This window comes from Hemicordylus capensis, chromosome 2 (genome assembly GCF_027244095.1).
Source record: "Hemicordylus capensis ecotype Gifberg chromosome 2, rHemCap1.1.pri, whole genome shotgun sequence".
Taxonomy (NCBI): Eukaryota; Metazoa; Chordata; class Lepidosauria; order Squamata; family Cordylidae; genus Hemicordylus; species Hemicordylus capensis.
In genome coordinates this window covers 221,553,076-221,579,300 of record NC_069658.1, presented here as the reverse complement: position 1 = coordinate 221,579,300, position 26,225 = coordinate 221,553,076, and the positions used below count along the sequence as shown (strand labels likewise).

Genomic DNA, 26,225 nt, shown 5'->3' with positions numbered 1-26,225 from the left:
AGATACTATCATGATGGGGAGAGGTGAGGAAGGTTGGAGAAGGATCCTGGATGGGGACTTGCTGAGTTCAGATGTATAGAGCCAACACCTCAAGCAGTTCTGCTACCAGGAGACCGAGGGGCCCTGGGAGGTTTGTAACGGACTCCATGATCCTTGCTGTCAGTGTCTCAAACCAGAATGACACTGTGGAGGGGAACAGCTGTCTATTCCTCCTAACTTTTTCCACTGACCCCATGTAGACTTTTTGTATGGCTTGGTCAATGGCCCTTACACCTTTGTCCAAGAATTACCGCCCCCCCCCCCCAAAAAAAAGTGGAAAGGCTTATAGGCATGCGGTGGAGACAAATAAACACGCTTTTAATCTTTATAGAATTATAAAGTTTACTTTTGAAACCCAACTCCCAAATCTCCTTGGACAGTAGCTGCTGCCAATCCAAATGTGAAACCAAAGAAAAAACAAGAATGAACTGTTGACCTTGCCAGCATTTTTTGGAAGGCCGTTGTCTAACACCAAGAGGATTCTGAAGGCCAGGTTTTTAGTGGCAAGGTACCTTTGCACCTTACGGAGAAAGCAGCTGACACCCAGTCTCTGAACACTGATGCGGTCACGCATGCTCTCCTGTTTGCACTGCAGAAGACGGGAAGCTGGTTCTTATTCTTCCCTTTTGAGGCCTCAAGGGTCCTGGCTCGGTAAAGCTGCATGGGCTTGATGATGTAGTCGCCCTCAGCATTGCCACACAGAAGCAGAATCAGGAGGTCGTTCATTGCCTTGAAGTCTAGAGTGGTGTTCTCTTGCTTGATGGTGAATGAGCGAGATGGCATCTGCTTCCAGAACAGGCCTATCCTTGGGCTGGAGGCCTGCTCTGGCCTGTATCCTCCAGACTCTATCAGCTGTTCAAACTCTGCTGGGTAACGTTGCGCCACCACATGGTCTGCCAGTGCTACTTCCTCTGACAGCTTGACATTGTGGAGGTTGTGGTGATGGAGCTTCTCAAACTAGCTCCTGCTGGCCTGAAAACTGTACCCAGCGCCTTCTGGTGTTGCCTTGACTGCCTCTCCCACAAAGTGCCTGTATAACCCTAGAGCCTTCTTGTGGATTACTGGTCCACTCAGAGGAACATTCTTCTGTGTCTCATCCTCAATCCAGGGGCTGATTATTTGAGAATGCTCCTCTCCAAGGAGATAATATTTATTCCAAAACAGAGCTCCTGGCTGACTCAATAGGGGAGAGCTCTTCCTCTTCAGTGAACTCACCTTCCTCACTAAAATCCTCCTCCTCTTCACTAAACCCGTCATCTAAGAGATCCTTTCTCTGAAAGATCTGGTGTTGTCCTACAAATTGAACAGGACATATCCCAAGCACAGGCTGCTGTCACTGTGAGTCACAGCTTAAAGTCATCCAAATTCAACCAGAGCTGGCACAACAGCTTCTGATTGGCCACCGGTGCACTTTGCTGGCCCAGATACTATCATGGGGGGAGCAATGAGGAAGGTTGGGGAAGGATCTTGGATGGGGACATGCTGAGTTCAGATGTAAAGGGCCAACAGCTGAAGCAGTTCTGCTACCCGAAGACTGAGGAGCCCTAGCGGGGTTGTAACAGAGTCCATGACGCTTGTTGTCAGTGTCTCAAACCAGAATGACACACACTGTACCTGGTAATCCTGGAGCAGTTCTTGACTGTCCTGCCTCTGGAGATGGAGCGTTAAAGCAGAGTCCTGTTGCCTGGCTCAGGAGGAAGCCTTCTGCCAGGTCCACAGCCTGGGAAAGGGCAAGAAGAGCAGTAGGGGTGGTTAGCATAAGTGACTGCTGACTTCTTTGAGGCAGGGAAGGCTCTTGCAACCTCCAACCAGTATCTGATTTCCCCAGGAAGTCTCTTAGAAGGGTTCTGGAGATGCCACCTTGCTGGGCTATGGAATACTGTGTGCAGGGTCATCCTCCCTTCATGGCAATGGAGAATTAGCTTCTATACAACCCAACTGCTTTGGTCAACACCAGATTCAGTGCGTGAGCTGTGCACTGTCTGCCCATGAATCTGGTGTCATGCACCTCCCTCACAATATTGGCTGCCTTATTGGTGATCATCAAGCTGCTGGTCAGATGAGGCAGCCTGTGGAACCATTCATCTGCCATGCAATTCATGATTGTCTCTTTCACAATTGGGCATTGCCAAATGCCTTGGTATGGAAGACCCACTTGTACCTGTCCTTCTGATGCCCATTGGCAATAGTGCCACCAGCAGTAGCAACACTACTGTTTCTTCTCCCACCAGTGTATGGTGAGTGGTGGAATGACCTGCCTTGGCCAACTGCCTAGCAGCTGCAAAAACCACTCTTTTCGAGGGTGGGGGAGGAGAGACAGGAACGGAAAGTCAGACGTAGCCAGGAGTCAACACCAGAGGACGGATGATCAGGGAGTCACAAACGTTGCCAGAGGTCTAAACCGGGAAGTCCACAGGATCAGGGCTACACATGAAACAGGGTCAAGGTTGCTCACGTTTGGGCTGGTCACCACTGGGTCTTATCAAGGAGATATGGCTGGGCCAGAGCTGGGACACCTTTTCCTTCTGGCTAGCCTCTCTGACCTACGGCATTTCTTCCTTCTGAGCCTGTACTCTGGCCAAATGTCGCTGTCGGGGATCTGGGGCAGGCACTTAGCCTTCAGTGGCCTCAAAAGCTTCATCAGGAGGAGGGAGGGGAGGAGGCAAGTGGGCCCGCAAGCCTGTCAGCTCTGGCTCTGTAGAGCTGGCCAGAGTTTCAGCCTGCTCCCCCTGCTCTGCATCTCCATCTTTAGAATCCTCCTCAACAGCCCCCATGAGAGTCATCACAAGGGGAGAGTGCTCTCCAACCTGATTAGCCCACATTCCTGGGATGGAGTGCATCACAGTCTGACTGTGCCCTCACCTTCTCCCTGCATCCCAAATAAGACAAGTGGTTAAATGGGGTGCACAAGGGGACTTGCTATTTGGGAGCTTCCAGGTTCATCACACACGTGAACCCAGCATGGTCATTCAAATACCAGCATTTCCCTTATCCACTGTGTTGGCTTTGGAGCACTGAATCCTTTGCCCCACTGTTTCAGTGTGGTATTCTTCCTGAGAGTGGGAGCTTTGGAGGCAGAGAAGACTACTACCCGGAGAGCCTGGCAACTAGGCTAAAATCAAGGGGGTGATATTTTTGGAGGTAATGGATGTTTCCAGATTCTTCCAGTACTGCGCATACCATATTTTTGCACAGGGGAGAAACAGTAAAGAAACACTTCAGGAGGCAGGGGGAGCAGGTGGGGAGAAATGCGCCGGAGGTGGCGGGAACCAGCTTAGCAGGCATCAAATATTCTTCCAAATTTTCTGGCTGTATTGGGCAGGGCAGCAAGCCCTCACAGTTTGCCTAGCCGGTGCTTGTGCAAGTCATGCCAGCAGGCTCAGTCACCTGGCATGGTGTGGGTGGGCCACTCAGCATTTGGAGGCCCCCAGGCCCGTGGGGGACTGGACCTCACCCCAGAAGTCCAGTTCAAAGAGCATCACTGCCTAAAGGTGTAGTTTGCCCTTGTGTGATTGCTTTCATTTTAAATAGTAGCTGAGGGCCTAGTTATGATCAGCACTAGCGTGTTGGGGCTAACTAACCCTTTGCCAAAAACCAGTTCTGACAAAAATTACCCCCTGAAGCTGCTATTTGGCAGCATCCCTCATAGAACAGCCTTGGGAAGGGCAGAGTTTCATCTGAACTGCAGTCCTGATCCTGACCCCCACCCCCATCTTTTTTTATAAAGCAAAAAACACATAAGGGGAAATTACATGGCATACACATGGCTTACTCAGGACTGAATTCTGCAAATCAGTGAGATCAAAATTCTCATGAGAAAGGGGGAAATAGCTTGTAGGTTGTACATGTATGAAACATTGCAGACTCTAAAAGCAACCATGGTCTGGCTGTGTTTTCTTACAAAATACAGCAAAATGCCTGGATTGGGTAGCAACACTTGAGATGCAAAGAAAATTAGATTTTATGGAAGGTCCCTTTGGGAATGGGTCCAACCGACCCCCAGAATTGCTGGCTGCTAATTTCTTTCGTGCCCCGCTTTCAACAATGCATTGGCAAGTGGAGAGTCAAGAGACTCACTGGGGTCTGTAGTAGTCCAGGGCTTCCCAGTCACTGACTCTCTAATATGAAGCTGGGGATCTTGGCTTGCTAAGGTTACCTCCAGTTAAAAGGTTAGAATTTCAAGTCTGGACTGCTTTCTGGATATTTAAATTCATATTCCATGATGGTTTCCTTTTTGAATCAGACCTTCCTACTACACAACTTTGTAATTCAGAGCCATGTGACTAATATGATTCTAATAACATTCATTTCCTACTTGTATTTAGCCCACTGTACTTCAGCTGGCTGTGGGATTGTGGCATCAACCATTTATCAGAGAATTTTGTCTCCTAGAAAATGAGTAATTTTCTCCTACGATGTTACACTTGGTTTTGCTGAGTGCATTCCACCCATAGTAAGCCTCTTCACATGATAATCTACACCTGGGTTAGCGACAGATAACCCAGGTTTGCATTCTTGTGTGAATCAGGGCATAGCCTCCAAGTCCTGGTAGCCTAATTTGTGTTCCAAACCTTGACCTTAACCTCGGCAAGTGAAGAGTAGGAGCCCCAGTACCTTGGGTTGTTTCTCATGTATCTGCTTTTCCCTGTTTCTGCAGATCTTGGCAGCCAGCCACCATGTTTGTCAGAAAACGCTGTGGCTAGAGGGACTATGATCTATGAGTGTGCCACTCTGCACAGCCCACTCTATGATTGAATGCTCAAAGTGGCTTGAATGGGATTTGCTCTGTCTTCTTTCCCCTCCTTGGTTGCTTTTCCAATGCTCAGAGGTCTCCCACCTCCCAGCACTCAGCTGCTACAATGGAGGGAGCAAGCCTTACAGAGCAGATCAGAGGCTCTGCTTATCTGCCATAAATAGGGTAAGAACCCTTCCCAAGTCCAAGCTACCCCCTTCTGATTGTGTGTAAAAGGCCGTTGTATCTTCAGCGACAGGACTTTTCTCTATAAAATGCTTTACAAAATTGTCTAATTTTGACTTTAATTATTTTGACCTGGCTGATGACACTTAACATTTTATATTACATCAGTGTACAAGTAAGAATGCTACTTTGTTTCTTTTATTTCCTTCTATGGTTGATTTTATTTTTTGCCATGAGTTATAAAATGAAAGACAAAACATGAATATGTTTCTTTACTGAGTGTACAAGGAAGAGTTATACAAGCAATTAAACAAAGGCTACTACTGACACACAGGCATAAACAATTGTATTGTACAAACTTCATCTAAGTGTTCCATTATAAAAATTCATCCTTAATACATTCATAAATATAAAATAAGAAAATAAAAAAACTGTCCATGGCAGAGTTGTAAATAAATTACCTTAACTTTCAACTATATACATAAAGTTATTTTCCAAAGGACAGTATCAAGAAAGGCTTTTTAAATACTTAAACGCTACATGTTAATATCCAAAATAGTATTTACACCAAGTTTGTACATTGGTTTTTCAGTTTCCCACAGATCCTGAAAAGCAAGAAGAAAGAAATTAATATCCAAATTATGGGGGAAAGTTCATCATTTCATTGTAGGGAGAGAACCTTCCCGCCACCCCCACACCAGGCCAATTGGGTATATTCACCTATGAAGAATTTAAAAGCTTGTTCTGTATATCTTCAAAGACTTGCATATAAAGATCATCTTTGGACTTCAGACCATCGAGATAAACTGAAAAGAAGAATTGGCAATTATAAATTCTAGTAGTGTTGATAGATGAGTCAATTTAAAATATTTGCACTGAATTAGAGATGTGCCCACAAGTTAGAATCACAATTTCATTCCTAATTTTATTTATTTAATCTAAAAATATTAATACCCCGCCCCTCCAGTACACTACTGCTCAGTAGTCGTACACTATTGCTCAGGGTGGCTCACAACATGGAGCTGACCCTTTTGTGTAATGGTCTTTTGACAACACATGTAAAAATATTGTTGTGAAATTTTTGTATTGCATAGGCTGTTATTTGAGTCACAACCTTGTAAATATTATAGTGGACATAGGAAGCTGCCTTCCACCAAGTCAGACCATTGGCCCATCTAGCCAGTATACAGACTGGCAGTGGCTTCTCCAAGTTTACGGGAAGCCTTCTCTCTCAGTACTCTCTAGGAGATGCCAGGGATGGAACTTGGACCCTTCTGCATGCAAACAAGCAGATGCTCTTCCCAGAGTGGCCCCATCCCCTAAAGGGAATATATTAGTGCTCATGTTCAGTCTCCCATTCAAATGCTACCAGGGCTGACCCTGCTTAGCAAAGCATGCTGGCTACCACAAAACCAGCTCTCTTAGTGCCCTTATGTAAGCCCTCAGGATGTGGTGGACCAACAATGGAATGGTACAGAACATAGAACATTGCATAATCACAATGCAGTGGAGTTACAGTCATATTAAATATGCTATTGTTTTATGACAATTTAACAAAAGGAAAACATGATTTATCCCCACCCCTTCACATTTTGACACACAAAAGCACTCGGTAGTTCTCCTTTAGTCAAAATAAAGTTACTGAAATGTGATCCTTACAAGGAAGTCTCAAAGAGACTTAAATGACTTACCAACATCAACGTCATTGGCCTCCATTTCTTTCCGATGCTTAAGATACATGGGCCAGACATGCCCATCAAAAAGGCCAGGAGGGTCAGGTACTGTATATTTACGTGTACTACAAACAAAACAAATAAAAACATTAGGCTACAGTAAGAACAGCATCTATGCAGTAGTTTTCCATCGAACTATGTTGCCGGTTGCGGAATACGCCACCTTTCCAGAAAACAATTCCTAACTGCCACACTTTCCCTTTTAAAAAACAGTGTTCATTATGTCAAGGTTTACTCTTAATTAAATCTGTATTAGTCTAAAACCTGATTTTTTTAGAAAGTGATGTGCTGTTAAAGCAATGCAACCCATTAATCCCATGTAATGACTTTTGCCCTAGAGCAGGGTCATGGCTGTTGGATTGCTTGGGCATGGTAGACAGAAGGCACAAGTTCATCTGCCTATACAGCATTCTATGTTCCATTCAGTGGAACATAGATGTAGCTGAGATGTCGCAGCTACACCTCCAGGTCTGAGAAATATGACACCCCTACCAAAATGTGTGTTTAATGTATGTTTGTATTTGGAAACTGAATAGGAGGGAAATTTTTCTAATACCACAATCTGCAATTATTTTGTAGGAACTAGATGAAGATGACAAGAAACTTTAGTCCAAGGCACCGTCTTACCTCCTCCTCCGTTTACATTCTTCATATGGAACTGCTAAGTAGTAGCGTTTGTCGAACAAGTCAATCAGTGGCCTGAGAAAGGGGAAAAAGCTGTTATTGATGAAGAGATAGGAACTTTTCTACTTCCACAAAATATTTCACAGTTTCTGTTGTCTAATTGTAACTAGTTGTTTTGGTGTACAACTGACGTATGCATTGCATTCCATTAATCCAGTGAAGACTCAAAACAAAATTGCAGCCATTATCTATCTATCTATCTATTTGATTTCTATACCGCCCTTCCAAAAATGGCTCAGGGTGGTTTACACAGAGAAATAACAAATAAGATGGATTCCTGTCCCCAAAGGGCTCACAATCTTAAAAAAAAAAAAACCACACACAAGATAGACACAAGCAACAGTCACTGGAGTTTCTGTGCTGGGGGTGGATAGGGCCAGTTACTCTCCCCCGCTAAATAAAAGGAATCACCATGTTAAAAGCTGCCTCTTTGCCAAGTTAGCAGGGGATAAAACATATTTAGTTTAATTAGAAACCTATTTAATGTAAAGTAGATAGCCAACTGGTTATTTTTGTGGGGGGGGGGGATCTGATTTTTTTATTCATAAACATTGGACTGAAGGATTAGTATAATCTCAAACGGTTTCTCTAGTTGAGCAAGGGGAACATATGGCTCACAGAATGACAGGCCACGGTTTATGGGCAGTTTGGAATCATCAATGGGTTATGGAAAAGAGGTGAGTGGACTTGATTGGTCTTTAGTAGTGGGTGGTAGAGAGCGTTTATAGCATAAGCAGAAATGATACATGGACTTTGAACCTATTTCCATCACCATGGATTTAGAAAGTGGTCTATACTTCCTGCAAGTGTGCCTAGTGGGAATATGGCTCAGGAAGGTAACTGGGTTTCTGGGACAGCCTCTGACAAACCCCCCCCCCCTCCCGAGAGGTATCATAAACTCTAGGGGGAAAACCATGTTCCAGGCTCTTCAAAATTGCTGCAGGCCAGAGGCAGTTTGCCAAAGCACTCATGAGGTGTAGCACTTTTGATGCTCACATGATCTGTAGGAATAAGTTATTTACAGCTGTTATTCTATTTGAGAAGGTGAAGGACAAATGTACCCTGGGTCTCTTCCCCCACCCCCAGTATTGATCAAGTGTGCACATAATGCTCACAGTAACCTTTAGAAGTAAACCAATAATTGCGAGCCAAGTTTTTGACACAAAGTGTCCAAGGGTCAAACTATACAACATGGAGAAGATGCACTATGGGATTTCTCCTTTAAGTTGTTGCAAAAAGCAGCTGTGCTGGGGTGAGGATTCTGATTGAGATCTTGGTGCCAAGGGAGGACCCCATGCTGTTTTCCCAGTGAAAATGCCCCCAGTGCATTTCTATTTTTAGTGTAAAGTGGCCATGTGTTTGGGGAAAAGTGTAGGTACACAAGTTTCTCCTAAAAGGGCAAAAAGCAACTGGGGAGGGCAATATATAATCTGGAAAATAGCAAAAGGGGAAAAGGTTCTCTCTCACACACACAGAGCCATAATTATGGTCCAATTCAGGTTCTCTTTATCTTCTTCTTTTTGGCAAAAAATTTAAAGAACTAGAACCAATCATGTGTATCTATTGTTTCATCCAGGTTGGCTGAGTGCAATAAAGTTGCTCATATAAATGTTATATTTTGCTGGAGTCAAATTATAGGGTAGCAGGTACGATTTGTAGACCTCCCTTTGCCTACAGTATTGTGCTCTATTTGGGATTCCCCTTGAAGTTGTTTGGAAGCTGCATAACGCTTCCTCCAGACTTTACAATCTGAGATGCCAAATTTACCTACAAACAGCTTAGTTGCAACAAAGTGTAGGGACTGTCTTCTTCCCTGTACCCCACTATTTTTGAAAACTGAACAAAAACATCCTTTTCACAGTACAATCTGTGTACTTGTTCAATTGTCAGAACATGCAGAGGCCTTTTGCAAAAGAACATTTCCCCCTTTTTACTAGATAAACATATTTAGATTGCACAGAATCTTGAGTCTGATGTGAATGAAGTATCCAATTTGCCCCCCCCCCATGGATGTAAACACACAGAAATAAATGCTAGTAGCAAACTTATTCCTACAAGTAGCCAAAATATGGCTCTCCATTTTAATTTAAACAAATATCATGGGTTCACTCTAAGGCTTCATCTGAATTCAAGGGCTTTAGACAAATTGGATCATGAGGAATCATGTACCATGCAAAATCAAATTTCTATTCTAGACTAGTCTAAATTGCAGCAAGTTCAGAACCAAGAATTAGAAGTTGGAGAAAAGGTTTTCTCATCCTTGTGTGTAGAATATTTGTAGAGAAAAATGAACATACTAGGCAAAACAGCCAGCATTCAAATTCTAATTAAGGGTAAATGTGTTAGGAAATGAAAGTCAGTGCTCTTGTTTGCAGTAGATGTAGGTGTGGTTTTCTTAAAAAAAAAAAAATCTTTGCATCACTCCAGAAAGAGAGAAATGTCCTAAAGTTAAAAACACCAGAGTTCTGCATAGGATTTTAAATTCCTTGGCAAATGCCACAAAAACTATCCCCTCGCAGTCTCGCTTGTCATCATTTTAATAGCTGTTTTCAGTAAAACAGGGTTGTAGGAAAAAGAGAGCTAGAGCTTTGATAATGGTTACTGTGAGGCTTGCTTTTTGAGCAGCTTAATTCAACCTTATCCTCACAGCTATTAACATGTGGCATTGCCAAGACAAAAAGCAAATATATTGGTGCAATACATAGCTCAATGCCTCATTGCTAGAATACTGCAGCTTTTATAAAGAGCTGCTTGGTATGCCAAAATATAGCAGAGGAAGCTTGTCCAGAGATGGAGTGATGGGAAAAGCTTCACTCTGAGAACACTTTAAAGAGCTGTCTAGCATGCAGAATGTTATTACCCAAGTAAGTTGGCAGCCTTACAGTGCTTGTGCTGGTACACAATCCTAGCTTGTTTTTACACAATCGCTCCTACCCAGGTTTTCCTCTTTCGGCTTCCACACAACCAAAAATTGGGAATACACAAAGAGGCGAGTCTCATGATTGGTGAGACTCACCGAAATGAGGTCAACGGGGAGACTTGGGCAGTTGTTTCCTTGATTTCCGAGACATGATATGGCAGGCCTAAGATCCAAGTTTAATCAGATTCACTTTAATGGCTTCCTACTTAAGGACCCCTGGGTAGCTGGGTAAGGTTGCCAGTTTGGAGCTGTGGTGTCTGAAATAAGCAGCAGCATTATACTGTGGGACAATCTGTTTCTGGAATAAGGAACACCTTATTTTTATTTTAAAGCACATCTAACAACTTCATTGAGGGGGCTTGGAATCTAACATCTCTGTTAGATTCCAGCCTTTCCCAGCTACCCCCCAGGGTCTGATTAAACTGAAACAACTGCCTACGTCTCTGCAAGTATTCTTAAGGGTGTACACTTTATAGTGCACTTTCTTGTCCTCAGCATGCAGCCTGAGCAAGACAAAGAAAAAGGGGAAGTTCATACAAGACCACATTGGTTAATAAGGAGAATTCTTAGAATGGAATCATACATTACATTATTTATTTATTTTTTATTTTTTACATTTATATCCTGCTTTTTCTCTGAGGAGCTTAGAGCGGTTGTACATGGCTATGTTTATCCTCACAACAACCCTATGAAGTAGGTCAGTTCACAGCTCTCAGAATTCCATGATGAAGCCATTAAAGTGAATCAGTTTAGATCTGGCTTTAATGCATGCGAGAAAACACTGAAACCCACTGCGATAGCACTTCTACTTGGCATAATTGGGGTTGCCAACTACCCAGAAAAAAACCTGGGCTGACCTGCTCCTGTCACTTTATCAGCAGTTTGGTCTTTGTGAATCAGCAAATGAAAATTTTTCATGGCCTTGAGATAACATGCTAATGTCTGCAGAGGAATCTGCTACTTAAGGCACAAAATCAGGGGCCGGTAAAAAGGTTGGCAGCCCTAAATGCAATTATTCAATGCAAACATAAAGATAGCTACCTGTAGTTGTAAAGCAGGAATCCTTCAACAATCAGAATGTGGATATCATCCAAATCCGGCTTCTTTGAGCCAGGAGGAACATTAACTCCGTGAGATCGGGCAAACTTCATAGGATTCTCAGTCCATGCGTGCACAGTGCTCACCATTGCATCCATATCCAGGGAAGCCAATACTAGTTAGAAAAAAGGAAAAATATATATGTACACTAGTCAGTTGAAAAAACGACAGAAAAAAGTGTGAAAGTATGTAAATGATAAACGTGTAATTTTAGAATTACATAAATGTTACTATCAAGTCATTATTTAATAATATTTAAGAATATTATAGTGATAAAAATATACTTAGGAAATTATACATTACTGCATCCTATAGCGAACACCGCTCTTACCATCCCATTGCTTAAAGCCGTCTTCCCCGACTTGTATTTGATCTTGTGGCTGAAATATAGTGACCAATAAAACATTGCTGCAAATGCAGGGTGATCTGTTACCTATGATCCGATCACAACCTGGATATAATACTGCAAAACACACACACGCACGCACACACACGTGCTTGCTTTGCAAAACAGCTGTCGTGCAGAACAACAGAAAGTTCGGTTATTTTCCCAACCTCACTTCTCCACCCTGGCTCAATAGCTTCAAAAGTTTAGCTTCAAAATTAGCTTTCATTCAGTTGATGAATGAAAAGTTAGCAGTGACTAACTGGCCTACATTAGGCATGAACACATGGTTCTAGCAGCACAGTTGGAGTTTTAGGATATTACTAATGTAACTAGTGTTATGTGGCAGCTGCTCTATTCCCATTCACAGAGCCTGCGGAAGCAGTATGGCTCCATAAACCAGGATGAACCTGACTCTATGAACACCAACACCTTGGTGTAAACTGTCTGGATGAGAGATCACCTGGGAACCACATCAGTATAATAAACACCACATATTGAAAATTGTCCATCTGGCTTTTGTTCTTTTAATCTCTGCTTTACCTTGTTTATAATTAAATAACTAAATAATACTTCCCTTATATTTATACATTAATCGCAACAGAGCAAGATCTTTTGCGTAAGCTGCTTCTGATGCTGCCTTGTGGCACTTCTGCCTTCTGTATTGGCATAAAATGTCCTCACACTATGGGGACAAAGAAGGTCAATAGATTCTGTTCTTCCTTTCACAACATGACTACTATAGAGACAGGAGCCTTGGACTAGCTGGAAACCTGCACTCTTTTTTTGTTTTATTTATATTTTATTTATTGTTAAATTAATATACTGCCTTTCATTAACATAATCACAAGGCAGTTCACATAGAAAAAGTTAAAACACGACTGTAAAAATTACACAAATAAAATATGCTACAATATAAAAACAGATCTAATTTTTAAAAATTTAAAATACAAATTTTAAAATTTGGCGCGGCAGGAATTGCTCCCCACCCAAACACTCAGTTTAATTGATTTTTAATTACTGTTAAAGCGAAGGAACTGTCTTATTCAGTTTTCATCTGATGTTACAAATGGCTTGCATGAGGTCTTAACAAACAGTCCTAAAGGGGGCTCGGTTTGATTGGTTGATTGGTTAAGTGCTGTCAAGTTGGTGTCAATCACATAGCATAAGCAAATTTCTGCCATGTATGTTAGGACTGGCAAAAGGCTGTAATATGATTCAGGAACATAATGCTGCTGACCTTAATGGTGTATGCTGGCTACAACAGGGCACATGGAGTGTACGAGGAAAAAGCTGTTCCATCTTTAAGAGTTCTGCAGAAGTGGGATTTTCAGCAGTTTCCACTTGCTGCGGGGGTGGGGTGGGGAGCAGCATCTGCCAGAATTCCCTCTTTTGGGCAACTCTTAAAGGAACAGATAGAGCCCTTTCTCACAATCAGTGAGAAGGGCTGGGCAGCGGACGGTAGGGAAGGCTGCTTAAACATTCCCTGCATATGATTCCACTGGCCTTGCTGGGCATGCTGATCATGCGCCCAGATGATTGCAGGCAGCCCCCGGCAGCTTGGAGGGTCAGGGGATCCGGAACTCCCATAATGTGCTGTATGAATGTGTGGTGGGTGTATTATGGGGATTCCTCCAGTGACGGGCAGCACTGCACACACGCAGGGAAATGGGGTTAAGGGAGCAGCTGCGTAGGCGGCTTCGGGTTTGCTGCCAAAGCACTGCTGGGATCAGGTGCAATCCTGGTGGTTCTTACCAGCAGCCAAGACTGAGCTTGGCTTCCTTAGCCTGGTTTGGGCTGCGTGTGAGAACAGCCTCATACATTAGCCTGGTTTATTGCATCTAGACCCCTACAGACCAGATTCCTCTTTATGCCACACAGATAAATGTTAGTTGGAGGCTGTGATCCTAAGAACATTAAATTCAGTTGAAAACTACTTCATAGTCTAAGAACACCACACGAAGCAGGCGGTGTTAGTGGTACTGCGGGGCGTGGGGAATTTATGTTATTTTAATTGTGACATCATGTCGAACGTTACACGGTGCTTACACCTGTATATCAGCATGTGCATGCTTTTGGGTCTGTGATCCTGCTGTTTATGTGAAAAGATTATGGCAATTAGGGCCGTTCACATACATGCCTGTGGGCTACTGATCCACATGTAAGGGACTGCTGGTTTTCAACGATTAGAACTGGCCCTATTGAAAGAAAATCTCAGAGCAAAGAGTGGTAACTTTGGAGGTAGTTAACTAAGGCATGGAGAAGCTACATAAGCAGTGCAGGGAGGAGGGGCGAAAAGTCTTGCATGTTTATATGTTTGCAACTACTTCCTTTCACTGTGTTAAATTCTGTTAAAAATGTGCCAAACATTTCAGTTTAACAGGAGTAGTATATTATTACAATACAACTGCAATGTAAATTTTTAAAAATGCAGGAGTATTTAAAAAACCATAAATATTGTTTTATAATAATGCTGGTTAAAGAAAGATTCAGAGAAATGGTAATAGCTTGTTAAAGGGGGAGGGGGAGCCCTAGAGTAATTGTAATTAGGTTATTTGGGTTGGCCTCAGGTCTGTGACCTATTCATTTATTGATCAAATGCTAAGCTGTTATCCCAGATCAAATATTTGTTTATTCTAAATATTGTTGGCACTGTATATTAAGATGATTATTCTGAGTTATTTGCTGGTCTGTGACCATACCAATAAAGACTGATTGATTGATTGATTGATTGAGATGATTACACCACTGGTTATTACTTAGGGCGGGGGTTCCCAGCCTTGGGTTTCCAAATGTTGTTGAACCACAGCTCCCATCACCCCTAGTAATTTTGGCCGGGGATGTTTTGAGGTATAACAATCTGGGCCCCCATAGTTGGGAACCCCTGACTTGGGGCATAGATACAAGTAATTTAAATGTAATTTAGTCAAAATAAATGTATTAAGCAAACAAAACCAAAATAAATATAATGGGCAAACAAAACTCATATAACCTTGCAGGCTTAGTATCTGTGGTGTTGGTTTTTTAAATTGCATTTTGGGAAGATCAGTGGCAAACACTTTTCTCACAATTACTAAGTGTACCCTGTAATGTGCAGAAGCAGGTGTGTGTTATGTTTTAGGGAGCACTCTCAGTTCACAAAGAGCAAAAGCTTGGCCAAAGTCTCGCATGAACCGAGTGTGCATCATAGAACATGTCCCCAAATCCTCTGCATCACACATCATTTCCTTGGCAGACACCTCAACATGCTAAGGGATAGCATGTAAAAGAGACAATATTATTTATAACATTTCCTATAGATTGCAGTGCCTACCAGGGCATCCTCAAAAGGACCTTAAAACAGATTAATTGACCCATAGGGTTGTTTAACCACTTGTTCAACTTGTAATATGACAGTGAAGGCGTGTCAAAAGAGAGGCTTCCTTCTACCCCACAACTGTAATATATGCCTGTGGGTGAAGTGGGGATTTAGATCCATGTTGGTGGTTATGTCAGTCATGAAACTAGGGGGTGTTTGTTCTTCCAGGTTAGCTGATCTGGAGTAAAACAGTGTGGCTGTGTATCTGTTCTCAAAACTGAGGTTCTCAACCTTGGGTCCCTAGATGTTGGACTACAACTCCCATCACCCCTGCCATAAATGACATTGTGGCAGGGGATGATGGGAGCTGTAGTATAGCAACATCAAAATCTGAGAACCCCTGCCCTAAGCTGTTGATTACATCACCCACCTCTTTAACAGGACAACATTCAAATGCACATCCATACATTTAAAGTACACCTCTCTACATGCACAAGTAGCTTGTGCTAACAAAACAAATCTCTACTCCCTATGATAATCACTTCCTCTAATCCCTATGACACATAATGAATCATTGAAAGTGAGTTTATTTTTCTAAGAAAGTTTATACTAAACAGGGCATGTTATGCTTACCTTGAAAAAGTCATCTTGGTGGACAACACAACAGTTTGGAAGTGCTTTGATTAGTCTATTGGTCAAAGTGGTTTTGCCACCATTGGTCACACTAGATAAGAAAATGTGAAGCAGAATTGCAGAAAACAACATTAGAATGACCATACCGGCAGTGATATCTTTGGTGGACATCATATCAGTTTCTAGATTTTTAAATTACTATTAAGAATAATAGCTGACAAGAGAATTACTTCTTCAGCATTAAATGAGTCTAATAGAAAGCTGTTTTAGAAAACACACACTCACACCAGTAATAATGAGATTTATATTTCTTCCACTCGAATGTTATATTTATTTATTTTTACCTATATACTGCCCTTCCAAAGGTAGTTCAGGGTGGTTTACATTAAAAACAAAAATACAGATTAAAATTACAATTAAAACTAGATAACATTAAAACTAGATAAAAGCCAGGCTAAAAAGATGGGTCTTTAAGGCTCTCCTGAAGGTCTCAAAGGAAGAGAATACTCTTATATCCATATAGGACCAGAAGACCTGAGATCAAGTTATTACTGCATATTTTCTTTTGCAGAGACTTCTGATAAGGTACAGGCAACAAACAAAATTTGATTTGCCACCTTTTTTCTTGGCAGCTTCTGGATGCCCTTAAAAGCTACACAATAGGCTGAAATGGACCAGGCAACACATTTTAAATGCTTGAGGGGCAAAGTTTGCACATACTGAACTCTTGACTTCAGGTAATACTTGTTAAAGGCAGGAGCCCTGTTATAGAATAAAGTTGGCAGCATGACCCAAGCCTAGTAATACTGTGTTTTGGGGGATTATTCTTCCTTACATATTTAAAGATTACAATTAATTGAGACACTTACTCAAGAGTAAGGACCACTAAACTCCAGAGTCAACAATGTACAGAAAGCAGGTGGCAACAGCTGAAAAAGCTTTTCACTTTTGTTTCTTTGACTGATTGATTAAGTGCCGTCAAGTCAGTGTCGACTCTTAGCGACCACATAGATAGATTCTCTCCCGAGTCTAAACACTGTTGAACTAACTGGGACTTGCTTCAGAATAAACCATGCACATACACTTAGCCTCGGCACATTTACTTGCTTACTACCAAATAAACACATAGGATCAGATAGTGCACTTCATTTCTCTCTTATTCTGAATTTCTGAGGCACGGGGAAGTCGGGAGAGGTGATGGACTTTGTAAATCTCTTCCACCTGTTTTCTCTTCCAAATAAGGGGAAGGGGGGTAGTGGTGTGCTTGAACTCACCAGCCTTCCCCATCGCTGCACTGTGATTGGCTGATGGCTCTCGCGCCGATACTAACGGCCTAGTTTGGCGCGCTGGAGATGGGCGGGGTGGCGGCGGCGGCTATAAATACTTCCCGCCGTTGTTCTTTTGTTCAACTTCTTTTTGGGCGCGCGCGGGAGTAGTTACTCCCTCCCTGGCAGATAGTTGATGGGAAGCAGGCAAGCTTTGAGGGGGATGATTTAGAAGTGTAGTTTAAGTAAAATCTGCGGGGTTTTAGTGTGGTTGGAAATAAAGGAGATATGTTATTTTTATAAAGTAATTCAAGGAAAGAGCTAAGGGGTTTTAGCTTGTGGGAGGGGGCTCCTTTTCATAGGGCAATTAATAGAAAACTTTGCTGAATTTAGCTTTTTGGTGTATTTAATTCTTTTAAATGTGCTATTTTGAAAGGGCATCCTACATGCATTAAATCTGTGGGGTCCCAACCTGGAGTTCTTTGACTACAATTCTAAAAGTTCAGTTTAGTGACAACTAGCTTCAGAAAGGGATCAGTATAAGGGAAATATGAGGGAATTTTAACTCATATAGGGGATGGTGGCAGTTTCAGCAGCTTGTTTTCTTTACTGTAAGAACTGCTATTCTATCTCCAAAGGATCCAAACACTTTACGGACCCTGCTAAAATTGCCCATGAAAACAATTTTTAGAAGCAAAGATCTATTTAAGTAGCATTAGAAACTAGCAAGAAAGACCATTAAAGTCAGTGAATAGAGACGTGTATAAAGATGGATTCATTTCATATTCATTTCATGAAAATTAGCTAGCAACAGTTTGCTAGCAGCTGTAGAAAGAAAAAGTTACAGCTTGTGTGTTTGTGAATAAGCGACAAGATTTCAGACTGGATTAGGGGAAATTTTTGTTTTTCTCACACAACAAACAGCCTTGGTATTCTGAGGAGGTTTAAGAGTTTGAAGTCTGTTGTATTCTAATGAGTGATCTTCTGAATTTAGCTATTTTGGGGCATTTGTCCCAAGTGGGGATCCTGTAGAGAGTGTGGGGCAGGAGCTGGAAAGGGAAAGGGGGAGGAGAAAATGGAGTTGTGCTCAATAAACCTTTAGTTAAATCTACATGCCTTTGTGAGTATGAAGGAAACCAGACCCCAGATCATGAGACTTCATTCTGAAGGGGGTTGGGGACAGGGTTTTTGCAGCCACTGATATGCTTATCTCCGTATTGTAGATGCAAAGCTCCTTTGGTCATAGGAGCTTGTTTATTTTTGTTTGTGAGATCCCAAGCATGCTAATGGCACTGTATAAATTCTTTGAGGAAAGAGGGGGGAGTGGAAGCTTCGTGTTCCCAGGATGGAAGCTTTAAAAGTGGGTTTTGGCAGTCACATTAACAACGTCCACACTCAGACTAGGAGAGAAGCTCTGCCTTGAAACTCTTCTCCAGTTCCTGTTCTCACGTTTGGGTGTTGCTAGAGGCTTATTTTAGGACGGCAAAACTCTATTTAGCAGACCAATTTTTGTCTTGAGGAGCTAGACAATGAAATTACCAAGGTGGTGGCGAAATTCTTCTATGTTGCTATTGGATTAAGATCCTGTTTATGATCTAAATTTTAGGAGCTACTGTTCATTATTATGTACCATACTACTGCTGGTATATTCTGTTTTTAATTTTCTTTTAATTCTTGTATGTTTTCTGTATGGCCTATGGCCGCAATAATAAATTGACTATTTAGCAGACCTAGCTCAACCAATACTCTAGCTTCAGAGTCTGCCGGGCAGGGGAGCGGAGGAGAAACCTTTCCTGGTTGATCTACAATCTCAAGGGCCTCTTCTGTGTTTGTAGCCGTTAACAACAGTATTGTAGAAAATATTAAGCATGTGAAAACAGGCAGTGGAATAACATCCTGTGTTTTGTGTTGAGAAACGTATGTCTGCAGCTGTTACCACACAATCTCTCCTCCTTTGCTATTCAACTGCCTGTGCACACTAGACTATTACCACTCTCCTAATGGAGGAAAACATCATGTAATAGCTCAGTGTCTTAGATAGGCATTCATGTGAAAATGAATCCAGGGAAGGACATCAATAGTGGGTTCCTGGTATTTCACCCCATAGGCTGAAACAGGAATTGTTTCAAGCTTTTGACAAAAAATGTTTTACAGGCATTCATTTATTGGCCTAACGGAACTCTTTACAGCTACGTTTCATAGAAATCACTGGCCACTAGGAGTGGAGCCCCGTGCACCCTTGGCAGTAACCTCACTAGCCATAGGAGGGAAAAGTGCATTGCACAATGGTCACCACTTTCCAGTGATTTTCACCATGATTTTAAACTTGATCTGAACACAGTTAGGCAGAGACATCGTTTGGGAAAACTGGACAATTCTTGGTCTGCACAAACAAGTCAAAGCAAACAACAGAAGTGAAGGTTTAGCAAAATGGGAGTAGATGCACTTACTGCTGCCCTGCTAGCAGTTAGTCCCCTGCTAACTGAGCAAAGAGGCAACTTTTAAACGTGGTGATTCTCTTTATTTAGGACGGCAACTAGCCCTGTCCATCCCCAGCACAGCATCCCTCCAGTGGCTGTTGCTGGTATCTGTCCTGTGTTTCTTTTTTTAGATTGTGAGCCCTTTGGGGACAGGGCGCCATTTTCTAAATGTACTTATATCTATGTAAACCGCTTTGGGAATTTTGGTTGAAAAGCAGTATATAAATATTCATCATTGTCTCCTCAAGATCTTCTAAACAATCAGCCTTAGTGAGATTACAAGCAAGCTGATCACACTATTTTTTTTAAAAAAAGTATACTGCTTTCAGCCATAGTGGTTTTTCAAAGTGGTTCACAGTAAGATCAGATCTGTAAATGATTGCCCTCACAATGATAGATCTGTAATACCTATGTATATTAGCTGCCTTGTGAGGCACTGTGTTTAAAAGGCGGGATATTAAATTACTAAGTACTGGGTGCTATCTGGTATTGTTGGGCTCTGTTCTGCCTCTCCCTAATCTAAGTGGTGCCCCCGCCCGGCTGCCCTTACTGGTGTTACTGTTCTGGGCAGATGGTATCAACTCTTCCAAGCCCTTAGAATTCTGAGGCGGTAGCTGTTGAAGGCACTGGGGGGAGGGCAGAGAAGAATATAATTTCTCCCCAGTCCTTTCTGCCCATGATGGCACAGAGAAGTCCTGTGGGGCAGATACTTTCCAGAATTATCTCCCTAGCTGAACGAGTATTCCTGTTGCCATTACTAGTATTCAATCTGAGCAGATTGTCTTGATTACATTGCCTTTGAATCCCCAGACAGGTGCTTTTACAGGTGGCATCTAAGCTCATGAGGGTGTAAATTGCTATCTGCTCAATTTAGTTTCCTGGGTTGAAGCGGGTTGCAATACTGATAAACTTAGCTGGCACAGCAGGAAACTGCCCATCACTTAGGGAACTAAGTAAATATGCTCTCTGTAAAATCTGCCCTTCTCTTCATTATCTGCTTAATTTTTTGGTCTCCTTCCAATATCTTCAAAATTTTACTGCTTATTCAACCTGTTCCTTGTGCTGATCTTGGATTCCCTCCCTCTTGGTGTTTGATATAGAGGGTCATGGAGATGTTGTGAGATTCTTTCTATGGATTTTTGATTTCCTTTAATCTGATTTAAAATGGGTAGAAAAGCAGTATGATTTTAGAATTTTACCACATGTGTATCTATATTATTAATCGGGCTTTTATTAATATTAGAAAGTTACAAGTTAAGCCCTCAGACTGATAACTATTTTCTGCCTCCAACCGCTTTCCCAAATAGCACCCTAAACTACGAGACTACTTCCATCAAGCGGTGAAATCTACCATATTAATCAGCAGCCATTGAGAAGAGTGGGTAACTAAAAAATGCTTTGTACTGAAAGCCCAAATAAAAGGACTTTTTAAAAAAGATGAGATGATTTTTAGCCTCAAGGGTCTGAAGCATTGCATAAAAAGGTGGATGAACTGCTTGATTTTAATTTCTGTCTCAAGCTTGCTTTTTCAATTAACATACAAATACGCTTCAAAGACTGGAACATGCAAACACGGTGAAAATGCAAGAGAAAAACGCATCAACTTACCCCCCTATTCCGATGATGTATTTCATCTTTCTGTGTTCTGTTTAGGCAGGAATGCAGAGCGGAAAAAATACACTTGAAGTGTTAGAAAAGAATGTAAGACGGAGAACAAAGATCTTCTGTTCTATGCCTGCCTCTCACTTTGCTCTGCCTTAACTATTTCATTCAGGAAAAAGGCGGTGTGTCTGTCATTTATACACCAGGGTGGCAGAAGCCTCTCCCCTTTCTCTTTCGTTTAACCCGCCCCATGGAGGGGATGGAAAAGCACAAATAGCGATCATGAGTTGAAGGGACGACATTTTAGCCAATCCCCATTGCAGCGTGAGTGGTCATGCCCACTGCAGCTGCACCTGTCACACTTTTCATACATCCCCCCCTTACTTCTCACTGGTCTGGGTTCCTTTGTTATAAATAGGTTTTGGCTGGCTTCACTTTGCCTAAATTAGTAATAGGAAAGTAGAAATGTCACCCTCTTTAACACTTTCAGAGTGATATGGTAGAATGTTTCTTACTCTCTTCAGCCTTACCTTGAAGTAATTTCACTTTCTTCTAAACTTCCTTAGGATTTTATAGATGGGGGGAGCAACATATCTACAGCATTTTACAGCTTCCACAAAGGTATATTTGTGTGTGTTTAGAAACAAACAATCAAAGCAAACCAAACCAGCCCATTTAAATTGTTTCTGTTATATTCTATCTATTGGCCCTCAGGATGGCTTACATTAAAATAAATTACAGTAAATGTATAAATTGGTATTAGACACTCTACAGAATCTGTAAAACCATATAACTATCATTTAGCACTTGTATGGTGTGTACAAGGCCACAATCTTTAAGAATTATTATCTGGAAGAAGTGTACATTTCTAAAGCAAAATAAGACTGGCATATCCATGTTGACAAACACAGAACAGAACAGAACATACTTTATTTCAGTCATTGACCAGAAACATTATCACACACAACAGAACATAATTTGCATAAAATATAACAAAACTTAGCCTCTGTGTTGGTGTATTTATAATTAAAATTTGACAATAAAAATTTTTAGAGTGACTCATCTGGATAACCAGGAAACATCACAAGATACGGCAAGATAAGTGTTGATCGATCATTCTTGTAGAGGTTACAATGTAAAATAAAACGTCCAGTAGTCTCAATATCGCCTGAACCACAAGGGCAAAGTTGGGAGACAAACACTGAATGGAAATATCCTTACAAAGTACTTATTTATTATTAGTTATTTATTTAAAATATGTATACCCCAACCCCTCCAGTACACTACTGCTTGGGGCGTCTCACAACATTAATTAAAAAATACAATGTAAAATAAGACAAATAAAGTTAACTAAATGTAAGCTAAACACGTTAAAAGGACAGGCTAAAACCACTTAAAAAAATTTTTTAAAGAAAAGTTTCAAATTGAAACTTTCAAATTAGTCCAAAGGGTAAAAATGGAGAACACCTGTTGTTTGTCATTGCACTGTTCCATATACTGAGCTGAACTAAATAACGTGATTCATTATTGTGTTTGTGCAATTTTTGCCTTGGGGCAATACTATGGCACAAAACTTGGGATGAACTCATAAGAACAGCCCTGCTGGATCAGGCCCAAGGCCTATATAGTCCAGCATCCTGTTTTACACAGTGGACCACCAGATGCTGCTGGAAACCACAGACAGGAGTTGAGGGCATGCCCTCTCTCCTGCCATTAATCCCCTGCAACTGGTACTCAGAGGCATCCTGCCTTTGAGGCTGGAGGTGGCCCACAGCCCTGCGACTAGTAGCCATTGATAGATCTCTCCTCCATGAAGTCGCCCAAACCCCTCTTAAAGCCATCCAGGTTGTTGGCTGTCATATCCTGTAGCAGAGAGTTCCACAAGTGGATCACGCCTTGTGTGAAAAAGTACTTCCATTTGTTGGTCCTAGATTTCCTGGCAATCAATTTTGTGGAGTGACCCCTAGTTCTAGTGTTGTGTGAGAGGGAAAAGAATTTCTCTCTCTCCACTTTCTCCACACCATGCATTATTTTATAGACCTCTATTATGTCTCCCCACAGTCATCTTTTTTCTAAAGTAAAAAGCCCTAGGTGTTGTAGTCTTGCCTCATAAGAAAGGCTCACTAGGCCCCTGATCATCTAGGTTGCCCTCTTCTGTACCTTCTCCAGTTCAACAATGTCCTTTTTAAGATGTGGTGACCAGAATTGTACGCAGTACTCCAAGTGTGGCCGCACCATAGTTTTGTATAAGGGCATGATAATATTAGCCGTTTCATTTTCAATCCCATTCCTAATGATCCCTAGCATGGAATTGGCATTTTTCACAGCTGCCGCACATTGAGTCGACACTTTCAACGAGCTGTCCCCCATGACCCCAAGATCCCTCTCCTGGTCCGTTACCGACAGATCGGATTCCATCAGCATATACTTGAAGTTGAGGTTTTTCGTCCCAATGTGCATCACTTTACACTTGCTAACATTGAAGCGCATTTGCCATTTTGTCGCCCACTCCCCCAGTTTGGAGAGATCCTTTTGGAGCTGCTCACAATCCATTTTTTTATTTCACTACCCAGAAGATTTTGGTATCATCTGCAGATTTGGCCACCCCTGCTTCTAGATCATTTATGAATAAATGAAAAAGCACCAGTCCCAGTACAGATCCCTGGGGGACCCCACTTCTTACTTCCCTCCATTGTGAAAATTCTCCATTTATGCCTACCCTCTGTTTCCTGTCTTTCAACTAGTTAGCAATCCACACATGTACTTGTCCCCTTATCCCATGACAGCTAAGTTTCCTCAGGAGTCTTTGAAGGAACTTTGTCAAAAGCTTTTTGGAAGTCCAGGTATACTATGTCAACTGGATCACCTTGATATGCACACTCATTGATACTCACAAAGAACTCCAAAAGGTTGGTGAGGCAAGATTTACCTTTGCGGAAGCCATGCTGGCTCATTCCCAGCAGGGCCTGTTCTTCTAGGTGCTTTACAATTTTATCCTTGAGGATGCTTTCCATCAATTTGCCTGGAACGGACATTAGGCTAACCGGCCTATAATTTCCTGGATCGCCCCTGGATCCCTTTTTGAAAATCGGTGTTACATTTGCTACTCTCCAGTCCTCTGGTACAGAGCCCAATTGCAGGGATAAGTTAAATATTTTAGCAAGGAGGTTGGCAATTTCACATTTGAGTTCTTTGAGGACTCTTGGATGGATGCCATCCGGCCCTGGTGATTTGTTAGCTTTTATTTTTTCCAGACAGTTTAGAACATCATCCCTTGTCACTTCTATCTGACTCAGCTCTCTAGCCTCCATCCCTAAAAAGCCTGGTTCAGGAACAGGTATATGCTCAGTATCCTCTGCCGTGAAGACAGACGCAAAGAACTCATTCAGCTTCTCCGCAACCTCCATATCCACCTTAATAATCCCTTTCACTCCCTCATGGTCTAATGGTCCAACCGGCTCCCTGGCAGGTTTCCTGCTTCTCATGTACTTAAAGAAGTTTTTGTTATCCCCCTTGATACTTTTGGCTAAATGTTCCTCAAAATCTCTTTTTGCCTCCCTTATTGTTGCCTTGCATTTCTTTTGCCAGAGTTTGTGTTCCTTTCTGTTCTCTTCGTTTGGACAGGCCTTCCAATTTCGGAAGGAAGTCTTCTTCCCTTTTATGGCTTCCTTGACGTTACCCATTAGCCATGCTGGCATCCTCCTGGACTTAGTGGTACCTTTCCTCCTTTTGGGTATACAATCTAACTGGGCTTCTAGTATTGTGGTTTTGAGTAAAATCCATGCACTCTGGAGCGAAATGACTCTCCTGATTTTCCCTTTCAGCTTTCTTTTCACCATACTCCTCATTTTGGAGAAGTTTCCTCTTCTGAAACTCATACATAGGAAGCTGCCTTACTGACTGGCAGCAGCTCTCTAGGTTTGTCAGCTCTTTCCCTGCCATAAGTAGAGATGCCAGAGATTGAACCTGGTCCCTTCTGCTGGGAAAGCCGCTTCAGACCCTAACTTTGATGAAACGGAACATGGAGAGCAGCCAGGGGTGTAGCTAGGGGAGAGGGGACCCATGCTCGCCCTTCTCCCCGGAGACCCCTCGGAGTGTGGGAGATAATGAATAAAATAGGGAGAGGTGGAGCTGGGGGACCTCAGCAGTGGGGCCCCCAGGTTCTTTGAACCCATTTGCTCAGTTATACCTACACCCCGGGAAAGCCCCTCCTACCACAAGCTGCATTTATCTAAGCAGGACAAAGGAGGAAAAGAAGCAACTTAGTTTTATGCAACTTTCAAATAGAGTTCTTCTAAATCTCCAAATTAGAAGCTCATTTATAGTCAGTTTAATTTATGAATGTCCTCATCTGATAATTAGCTATTTAAACAGTATTTAGGATAGTACTTATGGCAATACTGTCCTGCCACCTCACCTCTAATACTACTTTTATGATCCTGCCCCTCCTGTACAATACTGCTCGGGGTGGCTCAAAAGAGTAAAAGTAATATAAAATTTAAAACAGAACAGAACATAGAATAAAAGCAAAAACAAACCCAATTAAAAACCCACAAGACTAGTCTTAATTGTAAATAGGTGGGGTTTAAGATCTTTTTTTAAAAAAACCCTCTGAGGGAGCATAGCTGAGGGGCCACAACTGAAAAGGCCCTCAGTTGGCCTGAAAAGGCCACTAGAGGGCAGGGCTCCAAATGATGAGTGAAGGGCTCTGGCAGAATCCTATGGATGAGTGCAGTCAAACACATACCCTAGCGGCTGCGTAGGGCTTTAAAGTCAAAACTAGAACTTTGAATCTGGCCTGGGAGCAAACTGGCAGCCAATGAAGCTTCTCTAGGATGGGTGCTTGAGAAGGAACTAGCAGCAACCAGGATTCTGGACCATCTGAAGCTTCCAAGTCATCTTCAAGGGCAGTCCCACATAGAGCACATTGCAGTAATCCAATCTGGATGTCACCAATGCATGAGTGACTGAGGTCAGGTCTGACTTCTCCAAGTAGGGTCACAGCTTAGCTGATAGGCTCATGCAAAGTTGGATTCGGAAAATCAGATTTTATTCGAAATTGCCAATATTTGGAAAAAATCTGTAAAATCCAAATCCAATTTCTAAAAAAAAATCAGATTGGTAAAGTCAGATTTTTAATTCTGGAATATCAAAATTAATTTTGGAAATA

General features: G+C 42.1%; 1 protein-coding gene across 1 annotated transcript; it reads right to left on the bottom strand.

The window, feature by feature from the left end:
* Positions 1–5,214: 5,214 nt before the first annotated feature.
* Positions 5,215–21,234, bottom strand: NMRK2 (nicotinamide riboside kinase 2). The gene is made up of 8 exons (XM_053301338.1): positions 21,062–21,234; positions 15,709–15,799; positions 11,724–11,772; positions 11,336–11,507; positions 7,318–7,389; positions 6,649–6,755; positions 5,678–5,763; positions 5,215–5,562 (listed from the first exon to the last, which is right to left on the bottom strand). The coding sequence occupies exons 1-7, from the start codon at positions 21,085–21,087 to the stop codon at positions 5,678–5,680; spliced, it is 603 nt and encodes a 200-aa protein (XP_053157313.1). The 5' UTR covers positions 21,088–21,234; the 3' UTR covers positions 5,215–5,562.
* Positions 21,235–26,225: the final 4,991 nt, after the last annotated feature.

What these genes read in the sequence shown, in the direction of transcription:
- NMRK2 (XM_053301338.1), bottom strand. Translation starts at nt 21,087, where the DNA reads ATGAAATACATCATCGGAATAGGGGG. An exon ending in CGGCTTTAAGCAATGGGATG is followed by an intron (nt 11,508 to 11,723) that starts GTAAGAGCGGTG and finishes TTTTCTAACTAG; the next exon opens with TATTGGCTTCCCTGGATATG. An exon ending in TTCCTGCTTTACAACTACAG is followed by an intron (nt 7,390 to 11,335) that starts GTAGCTATCTTT and finishes CCCCTTTCTCAG; the next exon opens with GCCACTGATTGACTTGTTCG.